At 46.1% G+C, this 24,487-nt stretch overlaps 1 protein-coding gene across 3 annotated transcripts in view; it reads right to left on the reverse strand.

Annotated features, from left to right (window-relative positions):
• Window positions 1-24,487, reverse strand: part of CIITA (class II major histocompatibility complex transactivator) — a 451,080-nt gene that overhangs the window by 259,193 nt on the left and 167,400 nt on the right. For all 3 annotated transcript variants that reach the window (XM_086941420.1, XM_086941419.1, XM_086941421.1), the window contains exons 5-6: window positions 10,870-10,911; window positions 4,487-4,546 (exon numbers count right to left, since the gene is read on the reverse strand). In XM_086941420.1, the coding sequence (XP_086797546.1) occupies window positions 4,487-4,546; window positions 10,870-10,911 (102 nt within the window). The remainder of the gene's footprint in view (window positions 1-4,486; window positions 4,547-10,869; window positions 10,912-24,487) is intronic.

Consider the following 24,487-nt stretch of genomic DNA (forward strand, 5'->3'; position numbering starts at 1 on the left):
TGGGTACGAAGAAGTCATGGGAAACCATTGCCTCAGTGACATGAATGAGAATGGTGAAAAGCACGCAGATCTCTGTGCCCTGAACAGTCTAGTGATAGGCGGTACCTGCACGTTGTGAGAGTGATGAGAGAAGCGGATGTGGTGTCAGACCATCACCTTGTAGTGGGCTGCCTAAAGCTAAAGAAAGCATGGATGGAACTGACAAATCAATGCCAGCGATATAACATCACCCTACTCAAAGATGCGCAGAAATTGTGTGAATACTCAGACACCCTCAGTAACAAGTTTAAAGTACTGTACGAAGTAGAGGGAGACAAAGACCCAGTAGAAAGTCAGCGGGAGATCAAAGAAACAGTGACATCAACCTGCCAGGATGCACTAGGTCCCAAGAAACGCCAGCGTGAAGAATGGATTTCCAGCAATACTCTCTGCAAAAGAGAGAAAGGAAAAGACACTTGCAGTCAACACCAGCCAAACATGAGTAGAATAAGCGAAAGCTCAGGTGAGTACACCAAAACCAACAAGGAAGCAAAGAGAAGCTTAATAATAGGCAAGCGAAGGCTCATCAATGGTTTTGCAACGGAAGCCCAGAAAGCAACAAACCATGGATACTTGAAGGTACCCTACGACATAACAAGGAAACTCTTCAGCAGATACAGGAAGCCAAAAAGGGCTGTTAGAAGACAAAGCTGGGAAAACAATAATGGGTAACAAAGGCCTACAGCAGGAAGGGTGGAGCCCTTTGAATACTGCTGAACTAGCCCGTGCCGCAGTCTCCACCAGCCATATAGCCAGCTGAAAAGGACTTACTAATCGACTGCAGCAGACCAACCAAGGCAAACATATTGCAAGCCATCAAACAGCTGAGAAATGGGTAGGCAGCAGGACTTACAACATTTCTGCAGAGGCACTTAGGGCAGACATTGAAACATCAGGAGACATGCCCTATCCCTTGTTTGGAAGAATATAGGACGAGGCAACATTGACATCAGATTAGAAGAAGGGATATCTCATCAAGATCACAGGAAAAGTGACCTGAGTAACTGCACAAGCTACAGAAGAATAACTATTCTATCAATCCCAGGAAAAGTGTTCAACAGAGTAATCCTAAATACAATGAAGGAACAAGTTGACATTCAGTTGTGAGACCAGCAAGCTGGGTTGTGGAAAGATAGATCCTGCACACACCAGATTGCAACACTGCGCATAATCATTGAGCAGTCAAGGGAATGGAACTCCCACTTCTACGTAAACTTCATTGATTATAAGAAGACATATGACAGCATGGTCGGAGAGTTCCTTTGAAAATTCCTCCGCCGCTATGTGTGACAGATAATCTTGTAAGAATCATCAGGAACTCTTACGACGGAATGGCCTGCAAGATAGCCCATGGAGGACAACTCAAGGAAGTTTTTCATGTGAGGAGCGGAGTCTGCCAAGGTTGTTTGCTCTCGCCTTTTCTCTTCCTGCTGGCTATAGACTGGATCATGAAGACATCTAGAGCAAGGAGGAGAAATGGGATCCAGTGGACACTTAGGACACAGCTTGACGAACTGGCCCTACTCTCCCATACCCATCTGCAGATGCAAGAGAACTATGTGGCAGCCATGTCAGCACAACTTGGCCTCGACATCAACAGGGAAAAAACAAGCTTCTGAAGGTTTACACAGCCAGTACAACTGCCGTCACTCTTGCAGGTGATGCACTGGAAGAGTTGAGTCCTCAACTACCTAGGCAGTGTCATGCACAAGCAGGGCGGCACAGACGCTGATCTCAAGGCAAGAATCTGCAAAGCAAGGTCTGCCTTCAATCAGATAAAGAAGATCTGGAACTCCAAGGACCTAAGGTTGCAAACCAAGCTCAGGCTTTTTAACACCAATGTAAAATTGGTTCTTCTATATGAAAAGAAAGTTGGATGACAAGTACCATCAAAGTTCACACCTTTATCAACACCTGTCTTAGGAAAATCCTCCAAACCTGCTGGTCAAACACCATCAGCAACAACGACCTATGAAAGCGGACTTTCCAACTCCCTGCTCGTGAAGAAACCATGAAAAGATGCTGGATAGGTCACACCCTCCACAAGCCTGCATCAAACACCAAAAAGTAAGCCCTGACATGGAACCCTCAAGGAAAAAGGAAAAGAGGAAGGCCAAGAAACACCTGGCATTGAGGCCCAAGGCTGACTGCAAAGAAATTAGTTACACTTGGAGTCAGATTGAAAGAAAAGCCCAGGATAGAGATGGCTGGAGAGTCCTGGTTGATGGCTTATACCCTAGAAAGGGCAGTAGGCATAAGTAAGTAAGAGTCTGTCTTACTATTTTAAATTTACATTTAATGTTTTTATGTCTGAGTGATATTTATGAAAAAATACTATTTAAAATAGTTCTGTCATTTGATTGTGAACAAAATGAACACTTTACTGCATTTTGAAATATAATTTTCATTATTTTCAACACAGTAATCTAATCTCAATATGGCCACCCTGTTTACCCAAGTTTCACTTTATTATTTCAGTATAAGAATCCAAAGAAATTTAAAAAAACGATATTATTGCTAATTTAATAGCTAGTCAATGGTAAATATGGGATCTAAGTGTATGGGGAAGACTTACAATTTCCAGCAAAATGTCCTATTGACAATGTGATGTGGAGCACAGATTTTGGAGAAGAGCAGGATTTTAGGGGAAACGGCCTTAGCAACATGTGCTCAGCCACGCGTGCCTGACCCCGCAAGCCAAACCATGCTTGCCTTAGCCATGCATATGCCTTAACAAATCATATGCGTGGTTTGGCAATGCGTGGTCTAGATGCAGAGCGGATGGGTGGGCACAGGAAGGGGAAGGATTGGGAGAGGACGCAGGGAGGTAAGTGGAGCTAATGACAAGTCTTGGGGGAGAGGGGGTAGTTTTTTGGGGTACGGGTAGTTTTTAGGGCTCAGGGGGGTTGGGTTGTTTATAAAGCAGGGATCAGTTTTAGGGCTCAGGACAGGGAGGGGCTGGATAAGGGTACTTTAAAGGTATAGAGGAAATGTTTAGGGCTCAGTTTGGGAGGGCTGGGGTTGTTTTCATGGCATGGGGTCAGTTTGTAGGGTGCAGGGGAGGGTAAGGGGCAGTTTTCAGGGCTGGGGCAGATTTAGACCCCAGGGCGGAGGGCTCATCAGGGTAGTTTACAGGGGTAGAGGTCAGATTTTAGGGCTCAGGGTGGGGGGCTGGGTCGGGGTAGTTTTTATGGTGCTGGGACAGTTTGTAGGGCTCGGGCAGGGGAGAAGGGACAGTTTTAAGGGCTGAGGCAATTTTAGGCCTCGGGCAGGGGTGTTGCTGGATCAGGGTACTTTACGGTTGAAGGGGGTTGTAATTAGGGCTCAGGGCAGGGAGGCTGAGGTTGAGGTAGGTTTTATGGTGCAAAGTTAATTTTTAGGGCTCAGGGAGGGGCTGGGGAAAAGGGACAGTTTACTGGGCTGGGGGCAGGGGTATGATCTTTGGCACACATGTCTCTTTACCAATCATGTCTTTACCACAAAATTCTGTGGTAAAGCCATGCGTGGTAAAGACGTGGTCGTCGTTAAGACCAAGTTTTTTAGGCATGCTTTGTTCTGGTGTGTGTTGTTCCATCATACAACTGGATTTTAGGTTTGACCAGATTTCATTTGTAACCAGAGGTTGCATATGTGCTCTGATAACATGATATTTTGCTTGGTTGGGGCAGAGAGATGAGCTGGAGTGGAAAATAGACAGTTCAAGCTCAGCTGAGTAATTTCTAACAGGACTACCCACTGCAGATTACAAAGAAGCACAATGATGGCTTTCCTTGCTTAAACACAAGCCGCTTGCAATACTCGGGCTTACAGGAAATAGGAGCCACAGAGGTATGTGCATGTTGTATCATACTATGTACCTATCATTTTATAAATAAAATTGTTTGCACAAAATATATTTTGCTGAATCAACACTTAACAAATGTAACAGTGCATCTGTACACGTTTTAGATAATATTTCAAGTACATTTGTGTTTATCATGCATAATATTGCTTTTAGTGGAGGCAGGGCTTCTTTTGAAGATGACCGCAATGGTAAAGCAAATAGCCTTAGATTCTTGTTAGCCACTGCTGCTACTCTTGAGAGTAATGCACCGATTTGATTTCTATGGAAGCACTCACTCAGTATGGACTCATACATCTAAAAACTAAATCAGATAGCAGCATTATGGTGAAAAGAAAATACTCCTCTGCATTGACCGAAAATGTGACTGACACTCTCTACAGCTGAAGTGGGCGATCTAACATAACCAATAGCTCATGAGATCTGACCCAAAGTCTATGTAGTGTATTTATTTTGTTATTTAATGACAAAAGCTCTGTCTGAGCCAGACCTAAAGCGACGATGCTCTTGTTTATTTTACAACAAGTTAATATTTCGGAACATGGAATTAACCAAATTCAAGATGGAAAATATTTTGATCTTAAGCAAATTAACAAAAACACCAACCTTGCTTCTGGCGCTTACAGTTTGGTTCATCAGTTTGGGTGCCCGTAGTAACAGAGAAAACTAAAATATAAGAATAGGTATTTGTAAAATTACAAAATGTGGCAATGAAATCCATACAATATTTATTCACTATGCAAAGAAATCACTTTTCTTACCGTACGTCTGAGTTAAAGAAAACTGTGCATGAATGGGTAACAACATGCAGAGCGTAACTACTTGTAATTTACAGGAGGCGACAGATCCTCTTTCTAACTGAAATATTTATCACAAGTTATTCTTAATTCATGAGCATAAAAAGAATAAACCAGGGGGAATAATGCTAATGTAAATACTGCATCACAGCATCATCCTCATTTAGCATGACACTGTAAAATGGTCAAACCATGCCCAAACAATGAGATAAATGTGCAATAATCAGATAACCACATATGTATCACCTCCATTATTTTTGCATTAATACAGAATACCACGAAGCAATACCCATATTGCATCATTACCCCGAAGAAGCACGCCACTATGAACGAGAGTCACAGGATTTATGAATCCATGAAGAGTCCATATCCACGAAAAATAATTCGTCAATGTAAAACTTAGATTAACAGCTGATTATACTATTTTGAAGCTAGAACCAGAAAAAATGAAAATTAGTCATTGGTGTCTTGTAATATGCGATATGGCTTTTTCTTAAGTGCTCATACACCAACAGTATTCCATATCACTAGGAATAGAAGCATTACATCTACAGACTTACTAAATTTGTATGTGCCAATACAGAGAGCCTTAAAAGTGAGAAGAACTAAAGGAAGAGCATTCCAAGTCCTAGGGGCAAGGATAGCAAAGCTATGGCCATCAACGTCAGGCCTATTAAACCTGGGAATAGTTAAAAGAAAGATTTTAAAAAGATATAAAGTTATACAGAGGAGTATAGAGATGAGGACTTTTGCTACTGAAAGTATGGACATGGCAAAACACAGACCTGTGCGCTATGCACAATAGTGTAAAGACAACTCTGTTGCTAATGGGGACCCAGTAAAGGACAGAACCACAGTCTTCCTAAAACTAACCTCAGGGGAGTCTGTGATCATACAGGCCTCTTCATTTTGGATTACCTGGAACCATTGGTATTGTGACAAAAATATTGTGTCCTAGACATAATTTTTAAAAATGTCAACCTTATGGAGTTAATAATACAAAATATAGATCTTTTGGAGAAATTATATTTATGTCATATGATCTTTTTGTTATAAATTTCCTGACATAGAACCATAATCATTGCAGTTAATGTTTGCAAAGTTCCACATATAAATGATTCGCTCAGTCTATGTGGGACTCAAAGCTAGCCGTGATGGCTAATACTTCCCTGTGTTTATCACTGGCAAATGTTTACTTAGCCTATGCAGACAGAAAGAGCAAGTGGAGATGACAAGGGAAATGTAGGAAGGTAACAGAGTTTGGCAACAAGCAGATCTCAAAATTGTGCACAGCATAACTGGGAGAGAGAAATCAGTTCATATCACTGGGTCGGTAGCAGTCTAGTGTGGGATCAATAGTGCTATCACTGAAAAGACTCCAGGAGATGTATGGAATGTCTTAAAACTCTAGAAAAAGATAGGTTCACAATGTGAGATGATTACATATTGCACTCATGGTTGTGATGTTAGCCATGTTTCTTTTAGATACACAAAGTGATGACAGGTGGGAACATGTTTCTGGGCAAAATGAAACTGGGAATCCCTCTTGCTGAGTGTCAAAAAAGTCAGCAACTGATTCTGGTATTTTAGTAATTGGCATTATCTAATAATTGAACATGTGGAAACTGATCATATATGTTTATGGGTGAGTAAATATCTGGAATATCTACATACATTGATACAAGCCAATGTGTTTTAAAATTACCTATGATGCTCTCATTATCTACACATTCTCTCCTGTGTGAACCATAATCCTTCTAAAATGTGATTTGTTTTCAAAGCATTTTTACTGACTAAAGTGATCAAAGATGCATTATTTGCCATTAACCCTTGCAAAAAGACATTGTGGGGGATACCGTCTCAGCAAACCAGATCTACACAACTTACTTATCTAACCAGTTTTTACCCATCTGACGCTAACATTCAAGAATAGCAACACATAATGCCTTGCTAACCCAATCGTCTTTACAATTGATGGTTTTAGTTTGTTTGAGATGTACACTCTGACACTTCTACCAATATGGCACCCCAGTAGAAATTTTAGGAGACCCTCACAATATTCTTTAAAGGCACCCGTAATCAGTGGGGCTGGAATAATTTTCAGAATGGTGGTGCTGCCATCAATATTACATCACTGAACTCATAGGGACTGTTAAAAGTCTAAGCGTAACACAAAAAACAAGGATAGCAAATGAAGAACGCCCATTCAGTGAGAGTAGTAAGGGTGTAGTATGAAGCTGATGATAAGTTTTGGAGCACACTGTTGCAAATATATTATAAAAGCGATGTGTGGTAGTCATTGTGATTTACAGGCAACACATTTTACATTGAAATGGCCACTAACTTTGCACAAAAATAGTTTTACCTATAAAACTATATAGCGTACAAACGATGTGTGGAAATCATGTTTCAGCAAATATTTATCCTTTATGCATCACTGAGTAAATTGCCTTGATTTGTTCTGCTCCTATTAAAATACGTGTTTCCATCACACTTCAGAATTACAAAAAACACTTTGTTTGTGCTATCCAATCTACTGATATATTTTGAAATATTTGTACACTTTATTTACAGGTATTTAAATGTTGCTGTGTGTTAGGAATAAAATGACATCCTGCAGCCTTTCTTTTCGTACCTGATTTAAGGGGGGGGGTTCTACCCAAGAAATCCACATGGGACCTGGGTGCTAAATGGTATAGGAAAGGAGGGTCCCAGTAGAGTTTGATACATTTGCTTAAATTTATTATAGAAAAATCAAATGTCATAACAGGCAATGTCAGTTAATCACAATGCATGAGCCATATCATTTGGTAAATAAAAGTGCCCCAAGAAAGGAAGGAAAGTGGGATAGCGTGATGCTGTGAGGGAAAGGACAGTGAGGGAATAGAGTTAGTGACAAATCATATATTGCAAAGTTAATTCAGAATGCAATATGGTTTCAAGGCTTCAGATCACTGAGACGAAGAATTAGGGGATTATAACATATCCCAAAGATATTGAACTGTTTCAGTTGACACCGAAGTATTCAGAATCATGGGGGAGTGTCAACCAAACCAAATTATTCAGTGGGAATTACTGATCCCATGAGGGTCATAAGGCTCTAAGTCAACGGTGACAGTTAGGCTTTATAGAGATGTGCTGAATTGGTAAAAACGATCTAGATTTACTATTGTGTAAATGACAGACCACAGGCAAAGCACGTCGTCTATATAACGGACCCACATATTGATGTCCCGGTAACTTGACATTGATTGTCGGCGAGTTATACCATATTGTTTTTATATTTCTAGATATTGTAGTGCTCCCTTGCTGATTACCCTGTCCTGATGAAGACCCCGATGTAAGGCTATATATACGCCTACAAGTGTAGCGTGGGGTCGAAACGTCGACGGCTACTTCCATATTTTGTTTGGTTGACACTCCCCCATGATTCTGAATACTTCGGTGTCAACTGAAACAGTTCAATATCTTTGGGATATGTTATAATCCCCTAATTCTTCGGCTCAGTGATCTGAAGCCTTGAAACCATATTGCATTCTGAATTAACTTTGCAATATATGATTTGTCACTAACTCTATTCCCTCACTGTCCTTTCCCTCACAGCATCACGCTATCCCACTTTCCTTCCTTTCTTGGGGCACTTTTATTTACCAAATGATATGGCTCATGCATTGTGATTAACTGACATTGCCTGTTATTTCTTTTCGTACCAGCAAGATTGCCACATTATTCACTTTAAAAAATCCCCTTACTTTGCAATCGGAGAAAGAAAAGTAAAGACCAATCTCCATGTAAAATTTGTTCTCTGTCTTTGAACGGACAGCAAATGTGACAACATAAAAACAAAATGTAAAGGCATCTTTTTTGCTCATTCAGTTATTTTGGGGGTGTTGCTGCAACCCCAGCAGCCCCACTTCCATCACCTATGCACGTAATATTTTTCTACACCACTGCCTGTTGAGATGCAAATGACAGCTGCAGTCTAGTTACTTCCCAAAACTAACGTCGTAAAAGGAGGCTACACCTCCATTAGGACTGTTATACAATTGTGGTTATTTCTAACTCAACATGTATATGGTGCACTGCTGTGTCTTCACCCACATTGCATAAATGTAGACTATGCTATATTACCACACCACACAAAAGCTACATTAATAGTATCATTGTGCTTTAATCAAATTATTTCCCATTTTTACAACTACTTAGGAATTCCAAATGAGCCTCTATAAAGGAAACTGTGCGACGGGCCCAAACTGTCCACGCTATGTACCTACCCTTCGGATGAAGGCACTCGATCCGACGTCCAAAAGCAGAGTGGGACCCGTACACAGACACCGTTCAATGCCGGGAGATAACCCCGCCCCCATATCATGTGTTCACACAGGGGGAGAGGCAGTGGTGTTACACGGGGAATGGAGGCGGAGCTGACCCTGGAAGGACCTATAAGCCGAAAGACAAAAAGGACTGCACAGAGAAAGACAAGGAGGCAAGCAGGAGGGACGGAGAGAGACCAGTGTAGCAGATTGTGAGGTAGACCCAGGAGGCGGATCGAGAGAAGAAGAAACCAAAAACGAGGGGGAAGACGAGCGGTGGAGTGAGGAGTGGTGGTGTCCTCTGGGGGATGCAGAAGAGCAGCTGCAACTCAAGAGAGTTGCTGCAGAGCAGGTGAGTGTCGAGGGGAGGGGTGAGCAGTGGGAAGGGACCGAGAGCAGGGGGAAGGGAACGAGATCATGAGCATGGGAACTGTGTGAGAAACGCTGGTCACCTTCCTAACACATTCTCCCTGAGACCCTGAAAAACTCTACCCTGAGACCCACGATAAAAGGGGGCAGACGTAATTCCCTCTAGCCTACCAAGGAATCTGCTGAATTAGGAAGCAGGATCCCCGCATACCGTATCAGATGAACCTGAGAAGAAGCATTCCAGGATTTGCCTTTTTGTCTCAGTTTCATTTAATGTTCCTTTCTGTTCTGTGGAAAAACCCCACTTTCTTCTTTTTGGTTGCTTGCGACACCGGACAGGTGTGGTGAAAGGTACACAACTCTCTAACTCCCATTAAAGCTTAGTGACTGACAGCTCTTTCTCTCTCCATTTCTGAGCCTCCTGGGAAGACCTCTGGAAAAGAAGAGAAGGTGAGATGGAGGACGCAAGACCATTTCAGAAAAGAGGAGGAAATCCTGAAGGATGGAGAAGACTATATACAGCCTCTAACTGAGAACTTGAAAGAATCTAATAAACCCGTCAACATTAAGAAATTCATACAGCCTTCGCGTCTGTTTATCGGGCCTCCGCTTCCACAGAAACACATCTAAATGGACCAGAAAAAATTCCCAGGCTCCCATGGAATTTACCATTACAAGGGGTACTGGAAATTTCAGGTGATGGTGAATAAATAACAGGGATTAATTGTTTTGTGGAAATCATATAGAAGAATCCATGTTTCCATGATGAATACCACTAAACAGCAGCATTCCCACTGCACTCATACCTCCGATGGGCCCGGGAACTCCTGTTAGCAAGCCCATCAGGTAATAGGACTCTGTTTTACTAGGAAAGGGCAAACTCATTTGCAGTAGTCATAAATAGCTGGTGTAGGATGTTAATCATATTCTACTGAGGCCAGTTCTAATAATAATTTATTTTAACTTCTACAAATAATAAAAATACAAAATAGAAAAGAAAATAATTACACAAATCAATCATAGAAATACAAAAAGAAATTGAGCGAACACAAATTATTCATTATGTCAAAATGATTTATCACATCAAAGCTTTATCTGCATTTTGACAAGAGTTGTAGAATTGTGGAGTTGTGTTGCATAAAGTGTTCTTTAAGTGACGCCCTTGAGGGTTTATTTGAGGGTTCATCAAAATGTATATACTGTTTAAATGTACCTTTCCTGGGTTGGTATGACCCATTTGGAATGCTAGAATGTTTAGATTCAAAGAGGAGAGGTGAGAACTGGGGTGAGCTGTGACTCGGCTGCTTGCTGGTGGTTGGAGTTTCTCCTGGCAAATAAAGAAGTCCTCATCTGTTGTTGTCTCTTCATTCTCTCTTCTATCTACCGATTGTACTTCATATGTCTGTCAAACATCTCAAGTATCTTGTTGGCTCTAGACTGTAAATATGCATACGGATATCACCATTTAAGGGTAAGCCAGTTTGTTTATGCCTGATGTAACAGTACTCACTTCTTTTCTGAATGTTGCATCCAACGATTGGGTCATCCAATTCTAATAAACAAATCAATGTATACATTAAAAATTAATACATATCATATGGACAACAGTCATAATATAGAGGCAAGAGTGGCAGGAAGCCAAGGTGTCCTTTCTATTACACAATTTATTAGAAAACAGATTATGAACCTATTTATTAATCATATTATGAATATTTGCAACATTTCTAAAAAATAAAGAAAAAAGTCTTGCTTCATTACCAACACAAATAAATGGGTCGGTGTTGCATCGCTTTTTATTCCTTATATACATAATATCTTTGGGTCCCAGTCAATATAGGAGAAAGTTTCATATACACAGCTCAGTGTAGGGAAATAGTACTGTAGATGACCCAGTATAAGAGATTAGAGTATAGGCAGCCCACCTTAAGAGAACAGGTTTGTAAGCAGCATAAAACCAACACTTCATCCAATAAGTGCAGGTTTTGAGAGTTAGCTTAATACACAACAAATGTCTGCCATCTGAATCGCTCTCACATCCTACGCGACATGAGACCAGACTTTGTAAGGTGCCAGAAAGGTTTGCAAATGAAACTACTCTGCTTCACAATCTTTTATTTATGTGTCTACCCTTTCTCATCCCCTAGCGATCATAGCAACATTACTTTTACATAAGCACAAAGCAACAAGATCTCTTAGAATACTCAAACTGTGAGTAAAGTGAGTAAAGAGAGTGTTCCTGTCTAAAGGCCTATTTTCTCCCTATTGGAGTAGCACAGTAGTAATCCAACTTAATACAACTTCATCCTCAGTTTCATTTTAGGTAATTGGGCCACAGCCACATTGAGTTCACAGAGACTGATAGTGGTTTATTTAGGGTGCTTGTGCTGTTAACCTTCCTCATCAGAGTTATTTGTTGTGCAATAATTGATGTGTTATTTCACTGGCTGAGAATTGGTCTTTGAACTTCTAATCATCACTTCAAATCAGGGGTCTCCAACCTTTGTACAACAGGGACCAAGCACATCAACAACTTAGTGACTAACCTGACCAAAAAAACCCTTACGAAGACACAAATATAGGTACTAAACAAAGGATTTGGGTTTGTGCCAACACCCGCTTTTGATCAATTCCGCTTACACAGTGAACTAGCAGTGTTTTTTTTAGAGCCTACGGCTGAAATCTCATTTTGGAGGCCAAGATTATACAGCAGAAATCTCCACGACAGGTCTACATAAAAAATCTACATACTACCCACCTACTCACACCACTCCAGTAAAGCTAGTCAATTTTGAAAAAGGCTGTATACAGGGAAATTGGAAAACTTAATGCCAACACAGTAAGGAAGTTTCAAAACGTAAGCAACACAGAACATTCAGCACTTACTCAATTACAAAATGTCATTGACATTATGCTACAATCTGCTGATAAAGGCGGGTGCATCATCCTACAAACTACCCTTGCATATTGAACAAAATGTCAATGATTACTAGGGGATAAACAGAACTGCAGGATCTTAGAAAGAGATAAGACTCTAACACTGAAGCTAGAAATCGCCTCTATGATCGAAGAGGCAGAATCTGAAGGGTGGATTAGAGAACAAGAAGGAGACTTCCTAAGAAACACCAATCCACAAATACCATGATCTCCCACCAGGGAGAGCATTAGTATCAGGGATTGGCTTGCTACTAGAGCCATTGTCACAATTGTTTTGACTATTTTCTTAAACCGATACTACAAAAGACAGAAACTTACATCAAGAACACAAAATATCTATTGGTCCATATAAAGGATCCAGAATTCAGTCACCATGATAATCTACTTATGAGTCTAGATGTTGAAAGTTTATATACAAGCCTTCCTCAAAACAATACACGTGAGGTTATAAGCAAAATTTGGTATGGGGAAAACTTGACCTACCCCACCCCCACACAATTTTCTATGGAATGTGAAAGATTAGCCCATGAGAATTTTTGGGTGGAAATTCAAAGGCACCTGGTTCCTCCAAACCCATTGAACATCTATGAGGAGCACTGTTTCTCTAAGTGTGGCAGGGTTGTATGTTTATAATCCAGAAATGAAACTTATCCTTCAGAATGACAACCCTTACAGATCACACATTACCATCTGGAAATGCTACATAACAGCATCTTTGTAGTATGGGAGGATAACATATCCACAGCTCTTAACTTTGTTACATGGCTAAATAACCAAGACAGGAATCTAACAATTTACTGATAGCTTGAGCAAGAACACTCTAACCTTCCTAGATATGACTATCTTCCATGAAGGAGGCAAACTACCGACTGACATTTTCCATAAAACAATAGGTAAAAACAACCTTTTGAGGTTTGATATCTTACATCTTCACCTTTTATGGGAGACTCTTCCTTACAGACTCCCTCTCTGAAGGTACTGTAGCCAGTTTAATTACTTCAAACAGCAGGCAGACATTCTGACAGACAAACTAAGAGCATAAAACTACCCAGAACATATAATTAAAAAACACAAAGTCGAGGGCAAGGAATCGAAACCGTGATTCATTACAGGAAGCTCCAACAAGAAAAAAGGCAGAACTGCCCAGGGTATGTGTAAACACATATAACATATTATCTCACCACATTAAGAAAATCATAAAAAGCAATTGGTGTATACTCAACACAGGCACTAAACAATGTAATTATTCCTTGTTCTTTCACAAAAGAGCAAGAAGCTTAAGAGATACGTTGGGACACATGAGACCTACAGAATCTTAAATCAACAAACACCGTACACAATGTATTGGGTCTACCTGAGGTTACAGGACACCATCCGTGTGGCCAATGCAGTGTGTGCCACTTCACGCTACCTACTAAAGAGACTGATCTGAGCCTACATTCCCCATGGGAACTAGGACAACATACAAACTGCAATACTAAGCAGGTGATTTACATGATAAACTGTCCCTGCAACTTAAAGTACATAGGGACGACAATGAGGAAAGTTAGTATGAGAATTGGTGAACACAGGTGCAATATTCACTGCACACGCACTACCACCAAAATGGCAGAACATTATATAACCCTAAGACACACAGGGAAAAATCTGAGATGGGTCATTCTTGAACATGTGACAGCAGAGGCCAGAAATTTGAAGAAAATCCTATTAGGGGTGATCCGTTCCAGGTTTGCAATCTCACCGAAGCCGCAGCCGCAGTGTAGAGCAGAGCGCCAGCGGAGCAAAGCGGGGCAAAGGGAAAAGCTCCTGCTACCGCTACCGAGAGTCGCCGAGAAAAACCTGCAGAGGGCCGTGGATGACCCCCTCCCCCCTCTCCCCCTCCTGTGGACCAGGCCGGACACGTTGCCGTAGCGGTTGGGGTGTCGGAGGAGTCAGCAGGGAGAGGTGAGCGCAGCTCCGAGTGACCTTGCCCCTCCTCTGTGAGCATCCAGAGGCGAGGAGTGCATGTCCACGCTACTGAGCCTGGCTGCAGCAGTGAACATTTTAGGCTGTAAGTGGAGCCGTGGGGATCCATTGAATCCCTTGAAATATCATCAGGTACCGGCTATCTGCCGCGGGCTCCAAGACCCTCGCCGTTTCTGGTGCCGTGAGTCACCAGAGGAGCTTAGAGCCGCAAGCGATCTCGGCGTGGGACAAGGTTCTCTGAGGAGCCGGATTTTTACGGCGGTGGTGTTGGCGTTGATCAAGCCTTAGCCGCCAGGGAGGAGAAGGCGGTGGAGAAGGCAGTGCGAACAGAAGAGAGTGCACTTGTGGCAGTAAAGACAGGAGCCCAGCAGTCCAGGTGGTCGTGAGTGGAATTAGTGAATTACAAAAACTGTGATCTACCTTACTTGTGCCATAAACACACAAAGTGTGGAGAGTCCGGCGGAAAGCCCGGCAAGCAGCATAAAATAGCGGCCAGTGAGAAGCATTGGGGGATCAGAGGGCTGATTCAGTGTGGGGAGCCATTGGCCTTGTTCTCTGGCATTGTGCATTGAGCAGGTGGTTAAACCGATCATTTTAGCCCAGAGTATCAGTCATTGGTTGGCACTGGCACTGGTTGGTATACGTGGTATCCGTGGCAGCAAAGATGAGACAAATCCTAAACTTTAAACAGCCCCGAACTTGCTCCCTGCTTCTTTGTCCCCACTCAGACTGCATATCTCTGGCAAAAGTTAAAAGGGGTTAAAAAAGTGTGCCCTCGTGTTGCACTATCCCGGGTCTTACTACTGGCCTTAGCACTGGATAACAGCGTATTTTAAAACATCAAGGAAAAGGAAGCATTACAGATAGACTTTCTTCACCCGCAGGGACCCTGAGAGGCAGCTGGCAGCTGGTCAACGCAGTGCAAAGCAGGTATACGTCGCATAATCTTTTGAAATTGCCTATCTAGATACCTGGCCAGTGGCTTTTGATATCTAAGCCATTACCAGAAGCTAGTAGCAATGTGGTCTGGCAAAATCTGGAAAGCTCCGGTAGAAAGGTCAACTGCCCCAAAGGGCACTGCTAAACGGGGAAGAATGGATAAAACAAATGCAAACAAGGCAAATAATACCTTAAAAAATCCACTAATCTTACCAATAGCCTCTCTTTTTGAAAGATCTGTTTCAAACAAAAGCCTCTCACAGAACCTACGATTTAAATTTCTGAAGGACCATGCTTCCGGCCTGTTTTCATCAACAGGGGGTGTCTCGGGTTTAAAAACTCCTATAGTTCCCCTAAATAACTTCGCAGGGAAAGATCAGTTGTTTTACGATGCTACTCAATCGACTACCTCAGCTAATTTAAATCTTAAGCTAAGTGATAATTGCGATCCACCAAATGGGCTTGACCAATTGGAAAAATCAGACTACAAAACAAATTCAATAGAGGCAAAAAGAACCATAATGACCTCAGTGATAGTACATGCAGCCCGTGATGAATGCAAAATGGCACCCATGCAACAAGAGCTATCAATAAACACCAAAAATCTAAGACCAAGTCCGGAAGTAATGACTAGAACTCAACAAAGACACGTACAATCGTCACTTGTAAGTTTCGAGGAGTCTACTGATCCTGAGCTTTGTTAAACTTAGAGAATGAATCATTGGCAGACAAACATTCAGTCAACGAAGAAGCTCCAGTTGTGGCTGAAAAAAGAAGCAATGAGGAGGAGCCTCAACCATCCGGCCTATGTCATAAAGAAAATCAACGAAGGCCAATGGACCCTAGTGAAAAGACTTTACACTTAGCAAATGAGAGTGGTTATACAACCTTAACTAGTGAGGCTAAGGCAAACTCCTCTAGGCACGAAGAGACTCTGGACTTTGTAGCTCCCTTATTTTATGCTTTACAAACATTTACGAAAACATTAATAATGCAGTTGGATAAGCTGGACATTCAAATTGACTTAATGAATATAATTGCTTCATACATCGACACGATAAACACAAAATTAGATAATTTAAATAATTTAATCATAAGAGCCCAAACGACTACTATTCAGTCTCAACCACAATCAATCTGCTCTTGTGGACCTGTTCTTGATAAATTGAGTTCTTTACTAACGATACTTGAACAGATACTCACGTTAAACAAACGTTTCATCAGTCCCGCCACTGAGAAAGTCGACTTAGGAATAGGCATAACCCAATCATCTGATAATGATCTCTCCTCAGGGCAACTTATTAAAGAACAAAGCTCTAAACCTGCAAACGAAATAAAAAGAGATGATGCCAATGAAATAGCTACGATCTAGGCTATGGGTTCGGAACCTGGAAAGCTAATCCTAACAAAGAGACAAAGAAAAAAAGAACGGAAAGCCGGGAATAAAAAATGTGATGCAGACTCACAGTCAGGTATCAGAATATACCCCATTTTCCCAAAATTAAACGCAAGAATAACAAAAGAGGACAACAGAGGGGAAAATAGCCTGGATATTACAGGAAAAGTTGATAAATCCCTCTATGCTGAATCGACGCTCAAAAAGGCACCCAAGGCTCCCAAGTAATTGGAAGCACGAAAAGTCACTCAAATTTGACGATAAATCAGCAGGAAGAGCTTGCAAAAGTCAATGATATATCAACTATAGGTCCTGATGAAATTTCTAATAAAGCCATCGTTCACGAAAAAAAGATTGATCCTTGTTTTAAAGTGACCACGCAGCCAATAATTATCCTGAAGAGCACCCCATTTCAAGACAATCTTCCGGCTCCAGGAAGCCATTTCAGATGAGAAAATAACTATTTTTAATCCTCTAATTTTGCAAGCTGTAAACGGCTCAGTTGGTATAGACGGGGTATCAGATTGTGGAACCAGTCAATTATCTTTGGTACACTGCACAGAAGTAGTGGAAAAGGCATCGACTGTCCCTTCATTAGAAATAGTAACAGATACTGGAGTAAACTATATTGTAGAAAAACCCCAACGTCACTCTTTGGGGTCAACATTAGGAACTCAGACTAATTTGAATCAGGGTAAATTAAGTTTTAGCATAATAAATAAGGAAGTTATGCAATCAAATAGGGCGGAAGGTAACGAAACAAGGATAGGCTCTCCAAAGTTTGGAGAACATTATCTCCAAATTATTTGGTCACCGGAGTATAAGACACAGGGTGGTCATGACATTTTGAACAGGAGCAATTTTTTTTTTTTTTTAAATATATTTTTATTGCAGGAATCAGTAAATCAATACAGTATCGACCAGCATTGTGTTATGAACGACATATACAACAGAAAGCCCACCGACCCCCCTCCATAACGTTTGTACACAGCCAATTAGCCCATATCCCTGGGGTTGGGCGGCAAATGCAGCTGGGGTCAGTAGAATGCTGGAGCTGGTCCGGATAACACACTGTCCGTCTTCTCCTTTTCTAAACAAACCCAAAACCCCCAAAGTAAACCCCCCCCTCAGGCAGCCCATTAACTGTGGAACCCCCCCCCCCCCCACCATCAGCGCCAGGGAGCTCATCAACATAGGATCCATTGCTTGACCCACGGGGAAGGTACTAGTGCTATCAATGCTAATGTTTATCGGGACTCGGGGCGAGTTGCCTCATCACATTCGGAGTCGCTGGGGGTACAATAATCTCTGAGGGCCTGCACCAGCGGTTCCCACTCTAACGCGGCCTCCTGCGCCTTCTCGTTACCCTGCCTCCAAGCCAGCTGGTATCTTAGCGCGCTCTCACCCGCCGCCCACTTCAAAAGCTCACTGTGCCATCTGCTGCCTGCCGGACCAGCCCGTGCCTTCCAGTTCCTGGTCACCTCTCGCTTAGCAAGTAGGAGCCCCAGGTCAATGAATTTACTGGAGATTTTATTCCGGGGGGTATGGGGGAACCAGTGCAGGAGCCCTACCGCCACATCGAATGATAAGTGCCTCCCCGTCACCTCCTCTAAGGTCGCCGCTACCTCCTGCCAGTAAGACGTCAGTCCTGGACAGGCCCATAGCATGTGTAAAAGGTCCGCCTCCTGAGCCGGGCACCTAGGGCATTCCGCTGAAGCCGTGGCAAAATAACGCCTGATCTTTACCGGGGTCAGGTACGCTCTGTGGAGAACATAATAGTGGACCAGTTGGAAACGGGCGCTACGTGTACCCTTCCAGGCACGCCTCACCAGCTGGGCCCAGGTCGTCTCCGGGATCTCCCTACCAATGTCCTCTTCCCAGCGGGATTTCAATGTGGTGAGAGGAACCAACCCCTCGGTAATCAACCTGCCGTAGAGGCAAGTGACCGCCTTCACCGTGCCCGCCGACATCATCACGTACTGGCATACCTGAGACAATTGGGGTTCCTCTAGCCCGTTCTGCCAGTGCGCCTGGATCGCTCGCACAATGGCCGAATGCAGCAGAAAGTCGCCCCTGGAGATCCCAAAGCGGTCAATGAGATCCTGAAAGGACAAGAGCGCTCCGTCCTCGTACAGGTCCCCGACGAGCTGTAAACCTGAGTCCTCCCAGTCCGCCAATCGTGACCAATCCCCTCCGTGGGGGAGGGCCGTCAGCATCCCCAACGGTATTTCAGGCGCATATGGCTTCCGTAAGTGGCCTCTAGCGTGAGCCCGGTTCCAGCACAGTCGGATAGTCCGCTCCTCCATCGATAGGTCCCGTAGGACCAAGCGTTGTCGCAGCGCGATAAAGGAGAGGATGTGCCTGGCCATACCCGTCCCCCTTCCGTCTTCCGGGCCTCTAAATTCCCTGGCTATCTCCTGGGTGTAGGTCTGGAGCTGCGCCGCCAGATAGTACTTCTCGAAATCCGGCACAGCAAGCCCCCCCTCGTCCTTTGGCCTCATCAGGGTGTTGAGGGCCACTCGCCGCCGGCCCGTTCCCCAGAGGAACCCGACCACCATAGAACGCAGGCGACGAAACGTGGCCGGTGGGACCCAGATCGGCAAGGTTCGGAAGTAATACAATAGCCGGGGGAGCGCCACCATTTTGAGCAGGGCAATACGTCCCGCCACTGAGAGCGGCAGCGTGGCCCAGAAGTCCATGCAGCCTCGGAGCGCTCGCATGCAACGGGCAATGTTCCCATCTAGGAGGTCGGGTTGGTCATGATATACAAATACCCCGAGGTATTTAAAGCAGTCGGGCTCCCATCTGATCTCCTTACTTAGCGTAGGAGCGGGGGTGCCCCTGCGCATCGGGAAGAGGCAGGTCTTAGACCAGTTCACTTGGAGACCCGAGACTGCTCCGAACTCCGTTAGCGCTAGTTCCGCTCCCCGCAAAGCGTCGACCGGATCCTCCAGGAAGAGCAACAGGTCGTCCGCATAGAGCGAGACATAATGCGGGCCCGCCGCCGTCCATAAGCCCGTGTAGTGGGCTCCCGAGCGGAGGTGCATCGCCAGCGGCTCTACCGCTAGTGCAAAAAGAAGCGGGGATAAGGAGCATCCCTGCCGCGTGCCACGTTCCACCGGATATCGCGATGAAATCAAAGGACCCGATCTAACCCTGGCCGAAGCGGAAGCGTAGAGGACTGCAGTCCATTTGACAAATCCCTCCCCGAGGCCGAATCTCCGTAATACCGTGCATAGGTAGTCCCATTCCAGGCTATCAAAAGCCTTCTCCAGGTCTACCGACAAGACCACCGGGGACGGGGCTTCCACGAATGGTTCCCCAAGCAAGCGGAACAACCGTCGGATGTTCATAGTCGTGTTCCGCCGTGGGATGAAACCGGCCTGGTTCTCATGTACTAGGGAACTCATATGTCCCAGCAGCCTCGAGGCCAAGATGCTGCTCAATATTTTGTAGTCCACCGTCAACATGGATAGGGGACGGTAAGACCCCGGGTCGGACGAATCCCGGCCCGGTTTAAGGAGAGGAACCACCAACGCCTCACACATCGAGCCAGGGAGACGACCCAACCTCTTCGCCTCCCTGTAGACCACTAGTAACCGAGGGGCCAAGAGGTCAGCGTAAGCTGCATAGAACTCCACTGGGAGGCCATCTAGGCCCGGGGTCTTGTTTCTCGCCATCCGTTTGATGGCCCCGCGGATCTCCCCTAAGTCGATATCGGATCCCAGGGTTTCAGCCACTTCCTGTCCTACTGTGCGGAGTTCCAGTGGGCTAAGATAGTTATCAAGCCGATCTGGGTCACGCGCGGAGCGACTACGGTACAAACTTTCGTAGTAATGCCGGAAGCAACTAAGAATCTCCGGTTGGGTGCAAACCTCGGTCCCATTTGCCCTACGCATATTTGTCGTCGTCTGGGATTGGCGCGTGGGGTTGGCCAACCACGCCAGCAACGCACTCGACCTGTCTCCCTCCGCAATAGACCGGACCGTATAGGCCTTATAATCAAAACAGCGGAGCCGCTCGACCTCCACCGCTACCTTCTCCCTCGCCTCTACCGTTTGCGTTTGCAATTCCGGGTGCCCGGGACGGCTAACCTCAAGCTCGCGGAGTGCCCGGTCCGCTGTATTTAAATCAGCCAGGATAACACGCCTCATGCCCACCTTCTTAGAGATACAGTAGCCCCTCACCACCACCTTAAAAGCGTCCCATTCGAACGCCCTAGTACTCGCGGAACCGCCGTTGGACGCGAAATAATCCGTGATTTTCTCCTCTAGGTCCGCCTTGAAGACACTGTCCTCGAGGATCTCGGGGCGCATCTTCCAGGTGGGTACTGCCGGCGTCCCGGGGAACCAGCGAATGTCCAGCAGGAGGGGGTTATGGTCCGAGATGGTCCGCGATAGGTACTCCGAACGGACCGCTGCCGAAACTAGTTCGGGCGAACCAAGAAAGCCATCTAGCCTGACATGTAGCTCATGGAGGCTCGAGAAGTATGAATAATCTCTAGTCGCGGGGTGATGCGCCCTCCAAATGTCCGTCAAACCCCAGCGGGTCTGCCAATCCTGACGACCCTTGGCCGTACGCCGGACTGGGGAATCGGGGAGCGGGGGATGCGAGCGGTCCATGTCCACATCTACTACGGAGTTAAAGTCTCCCCCCAGCAGGAGGGGCCCGGCAAAAAAGTGGGCCAGCGAGCCCGATAACCCGGAAAGGAAGGCAGTCTGGTCAACATTAGGAGCATACACACAGCAAACGTTCAGATCCCTCCCTTCTAGAGTGCCTGAGATGGCCACGAAACGCCCCTCTGGGTCCAACACTGTCCTCGTGACCTGAAAGGGGACTCCTGCCCTAATCCAAATTAGCGCCCCCCTGGCATAAGCAGAGTACGCCGTGGAGAAGACCTGCCCTCGCCACCTACGCTGAAGCGCCGCCCCTTCCGCCTTGTTCAGATGCGTTTCCTGCAGCAGCGCCATTTGCACTCCCCTACGCACTAAGTAAGCATGGACCTTGTGACGCCTGGACATAGTGTGAAGCCCCCTCACGTTCCAAGTAACACATTTCAAGTTAGCAACATCAGCCATTGTCCCAGAGTGTTCTTGCACAGTCTTCCCGTTTGGGTCTCCCCAAAGAAAAAAGCATCAATCCTCCCAGCGCTGATGGCGGCCGTTTTCCCCAACCAAAACCAAACCACCCAAAAACCAACAAGGCCCCCCCCCCACCACCCCAGAACAGGACCCAAACTGCACCATCTAGATCCCATCCAAACCTCGGCGTGTATCAACCCCAAAACCCCCACTAGTCCTACGGTCGCCACCGTAGGAAGGCCTTATGGGCCAGGTGCGGGCTGGGCGGAGGCAGTGGGCCCTCGTCGCCCAGGCTACCAGGACTATAGCAAGCCCCCCCCGGTATCGAAACCTCCTGGGGCAAGAGCAGAGGCCCCCCAACCCTCCCTCCTCCGTTGTCAGCAATAAGAACGGCAACCGCCTCCCCCCTGCCGGGCCCCCACCCAAAACAAGGCAGCGTACCCCGTTACCCTTGTCCGTCTAAAAGGTCCTCCACCGACTTCGGTGTGATCACCGGTGTATGGGTACTGTCTGCCACTGAATCCTCCGAGTCCGATGGTGCCCCCTGGGCACCCGGGTTTTCTTCCTCCTCCTCGAGGGTTTCACCTCTTGCTCCCGATAGTTCCGACAGAACCTCCAACACTCCCCTCCGCTCCGATGATGTCTCCGCAGTCGATGGCCCTCCCGTGCGGCCGCGGCGATTTCTGACTCTCTTGGATCGCCTCCTCTGTTCCGGCTCATCCTCCCGTTGGGTCGAGGCGCCGAAACCATCTTTCCCTGTCCGATACAGTTCGAGCCAGTCACAGACCTCCTCCGGGGTGTCGAAGAACTGGGTTTTGTCGTCGACAATGACGCGGAGCTTTGCAGGGAATAGGAGGGAATATTGGATACCCTCACTTCTGAGTTCACGCTTAACCGCCAGGAAGGAGAACCGCCTGCGCTGCGTCTCGTAGGTATAGTCAGGGAAGATGTTCACCTGACTGTTCGCAACCTGGAACGGGCCATTGTGCCTGGCGGCGTTTAGGATCAAGTCTCTGTCCCGAAAATGTAGCAACCGCGCCACCACCGGCCTTGGAGTGCGTCCCTGCTGTAGGGGTCGCGCTGGAACTCTGTGGGCCCGTTCCAGAGTGTAGAAGGAGGACAGCCCCTCCGGGACCACCGTGTCACGGAGCCAGGTCTCCAAGTATCGCACCATATCACCATCCTCGATCTTTTCCGGCAGGCCCACCACTCGAATGTTGTTCCTTCTGTTGCGGCCTTCCGCATCCTCCGCCCTCCGTTCGAGGGTCTCGATTCGGGACATGGCATCCTTTATCGTCGCAGCTAAGGTTCTCTGCGCCGGTTCCAAAGTTTTCACCGTGCCCTCCACCTCCTTGACCCGGTCTGAGAGTTTACCATGGTCCGCCCTAAGGAGGCCCAGGCCTGTCGCCACCTGAGCAATGTCCTGGTGGAGGGCCGACCGAGTAGCCTCTATCGCCTCCAGTATTCGGTCGAACTGTTGCTGCAGTGGAGCGCCATCAGGTCTTTTGGGGTCTCCTTGCTCTTCCTTGTCCTGGGCTTCAGAGTCCGAGGTGGTCTGGTTGGATCCCTTGGCTCCTCTGGGTTTCCCCATGCTGCCGGGGGCTCTCCGTGGGTGTCCCGGAGTATGCGTCTCCGCGTACAGGAGTCGATCACGACCTTCCCGGGAATTCGTTCTCACGTCGGGTCTGGGCGATCTCCTTCTCCAGAGCCTGTAGGGACTCCGCCGCTTCGGCTCACACCACCGCCACGTCGTCCGAGGGCACCGATGAGGGGGCGGAGACAACCGTCGCCTGGACGGGCAGGCCCGTTCACCCACTATAGCTCCCGGGTGAGGGCCACCAACTCCCTCGGTTGTTCCGTGGCGCCAGAGTGTCGCGCCTCCCATGTAGTTGGATTGGCCGGGAGGACGTAGCTGGTTGCGGAGTCGCGATGCGGACCACCGCCTGTAGCCGAGGGCTCCCACACCCGGTGCCCTCCAGTGCGTGGGCACCCGCCCGGTCGTCTAATCGAGTGTGAACCCGTTGTATAAAGTCCGAGCCCGTCAATGTCCAATGCCCAAAACAACCGAGGATGGTGAAGCCGGGTGCCAGCCGACACCCGCGAGTCCTCCTCAACTCAGTAGCTTCGATCAAGGGGACAAAGGAATCCGGGCGCCATGTTGGGTCGCACTCCGCAACTCCGCAAACTTCGGCATTTCTTCAGAGCAGCCCCCGTCCAAACTCCACTAAGGCCCCCGGCAGGGTGTCGTCGCCTCGCACAACCGAATGCGGGGTCTGGGGTGCCCCTCAGCCTCCGATTTTCAGGATAATCTCGGGCTTAGTCCCGGAGCCGAGCTCTCAGGCGACCATTGCCATCGGCGCCCAAGCCACGCCCCCCTTGAACAGGAGCAATATTATGAAACTTATGACTGAAATCGGGGACTTAAGAGATATTAAAACCACAGATCAGTTTCTAAGAGGGGACAAGGAAGAAATAAATGAACAAACATTGACTACTTGGAACTCCCCAGGTGTAGTGCAACTAATATTAGGGAGATCGGACCCATTTCCTGCATGGGGCATAAAACTATCACTGCCCAGCATTCCTCGCTATCCGTTTCCTCTAAAAAAGCCATCAGACAATCACTTACCAGGAAATTGGACAAACCTGCTCCTCAAAAGTCAGTCTACTCGGTTTTACATAATGCAAAAGGCAGAAGTGATATCGCCTCTATCTAAGAAGTGTATGAGAATAGAGTTGGGGAGTCGCATTCACCATCGGATCAGTGGAAATGGCTGCCTGGCATTCTAAATGAGAAGCGGAAGATCTGACCA

This window comes from Lissotriton vulgaris, chromosome 10 (genome assembly GCF_964263255.1).
Source record: "Lissotriton vulgaris chromosome 10, aLisVul1.2, whole genome shotgun sequence".
Taxonomy (NCBI): Eukaryota; Metazoa; Chordata; class Amphibia; order Caudata; family Salamandridae; genus Lissotriton; species Lissotriton vulgaris.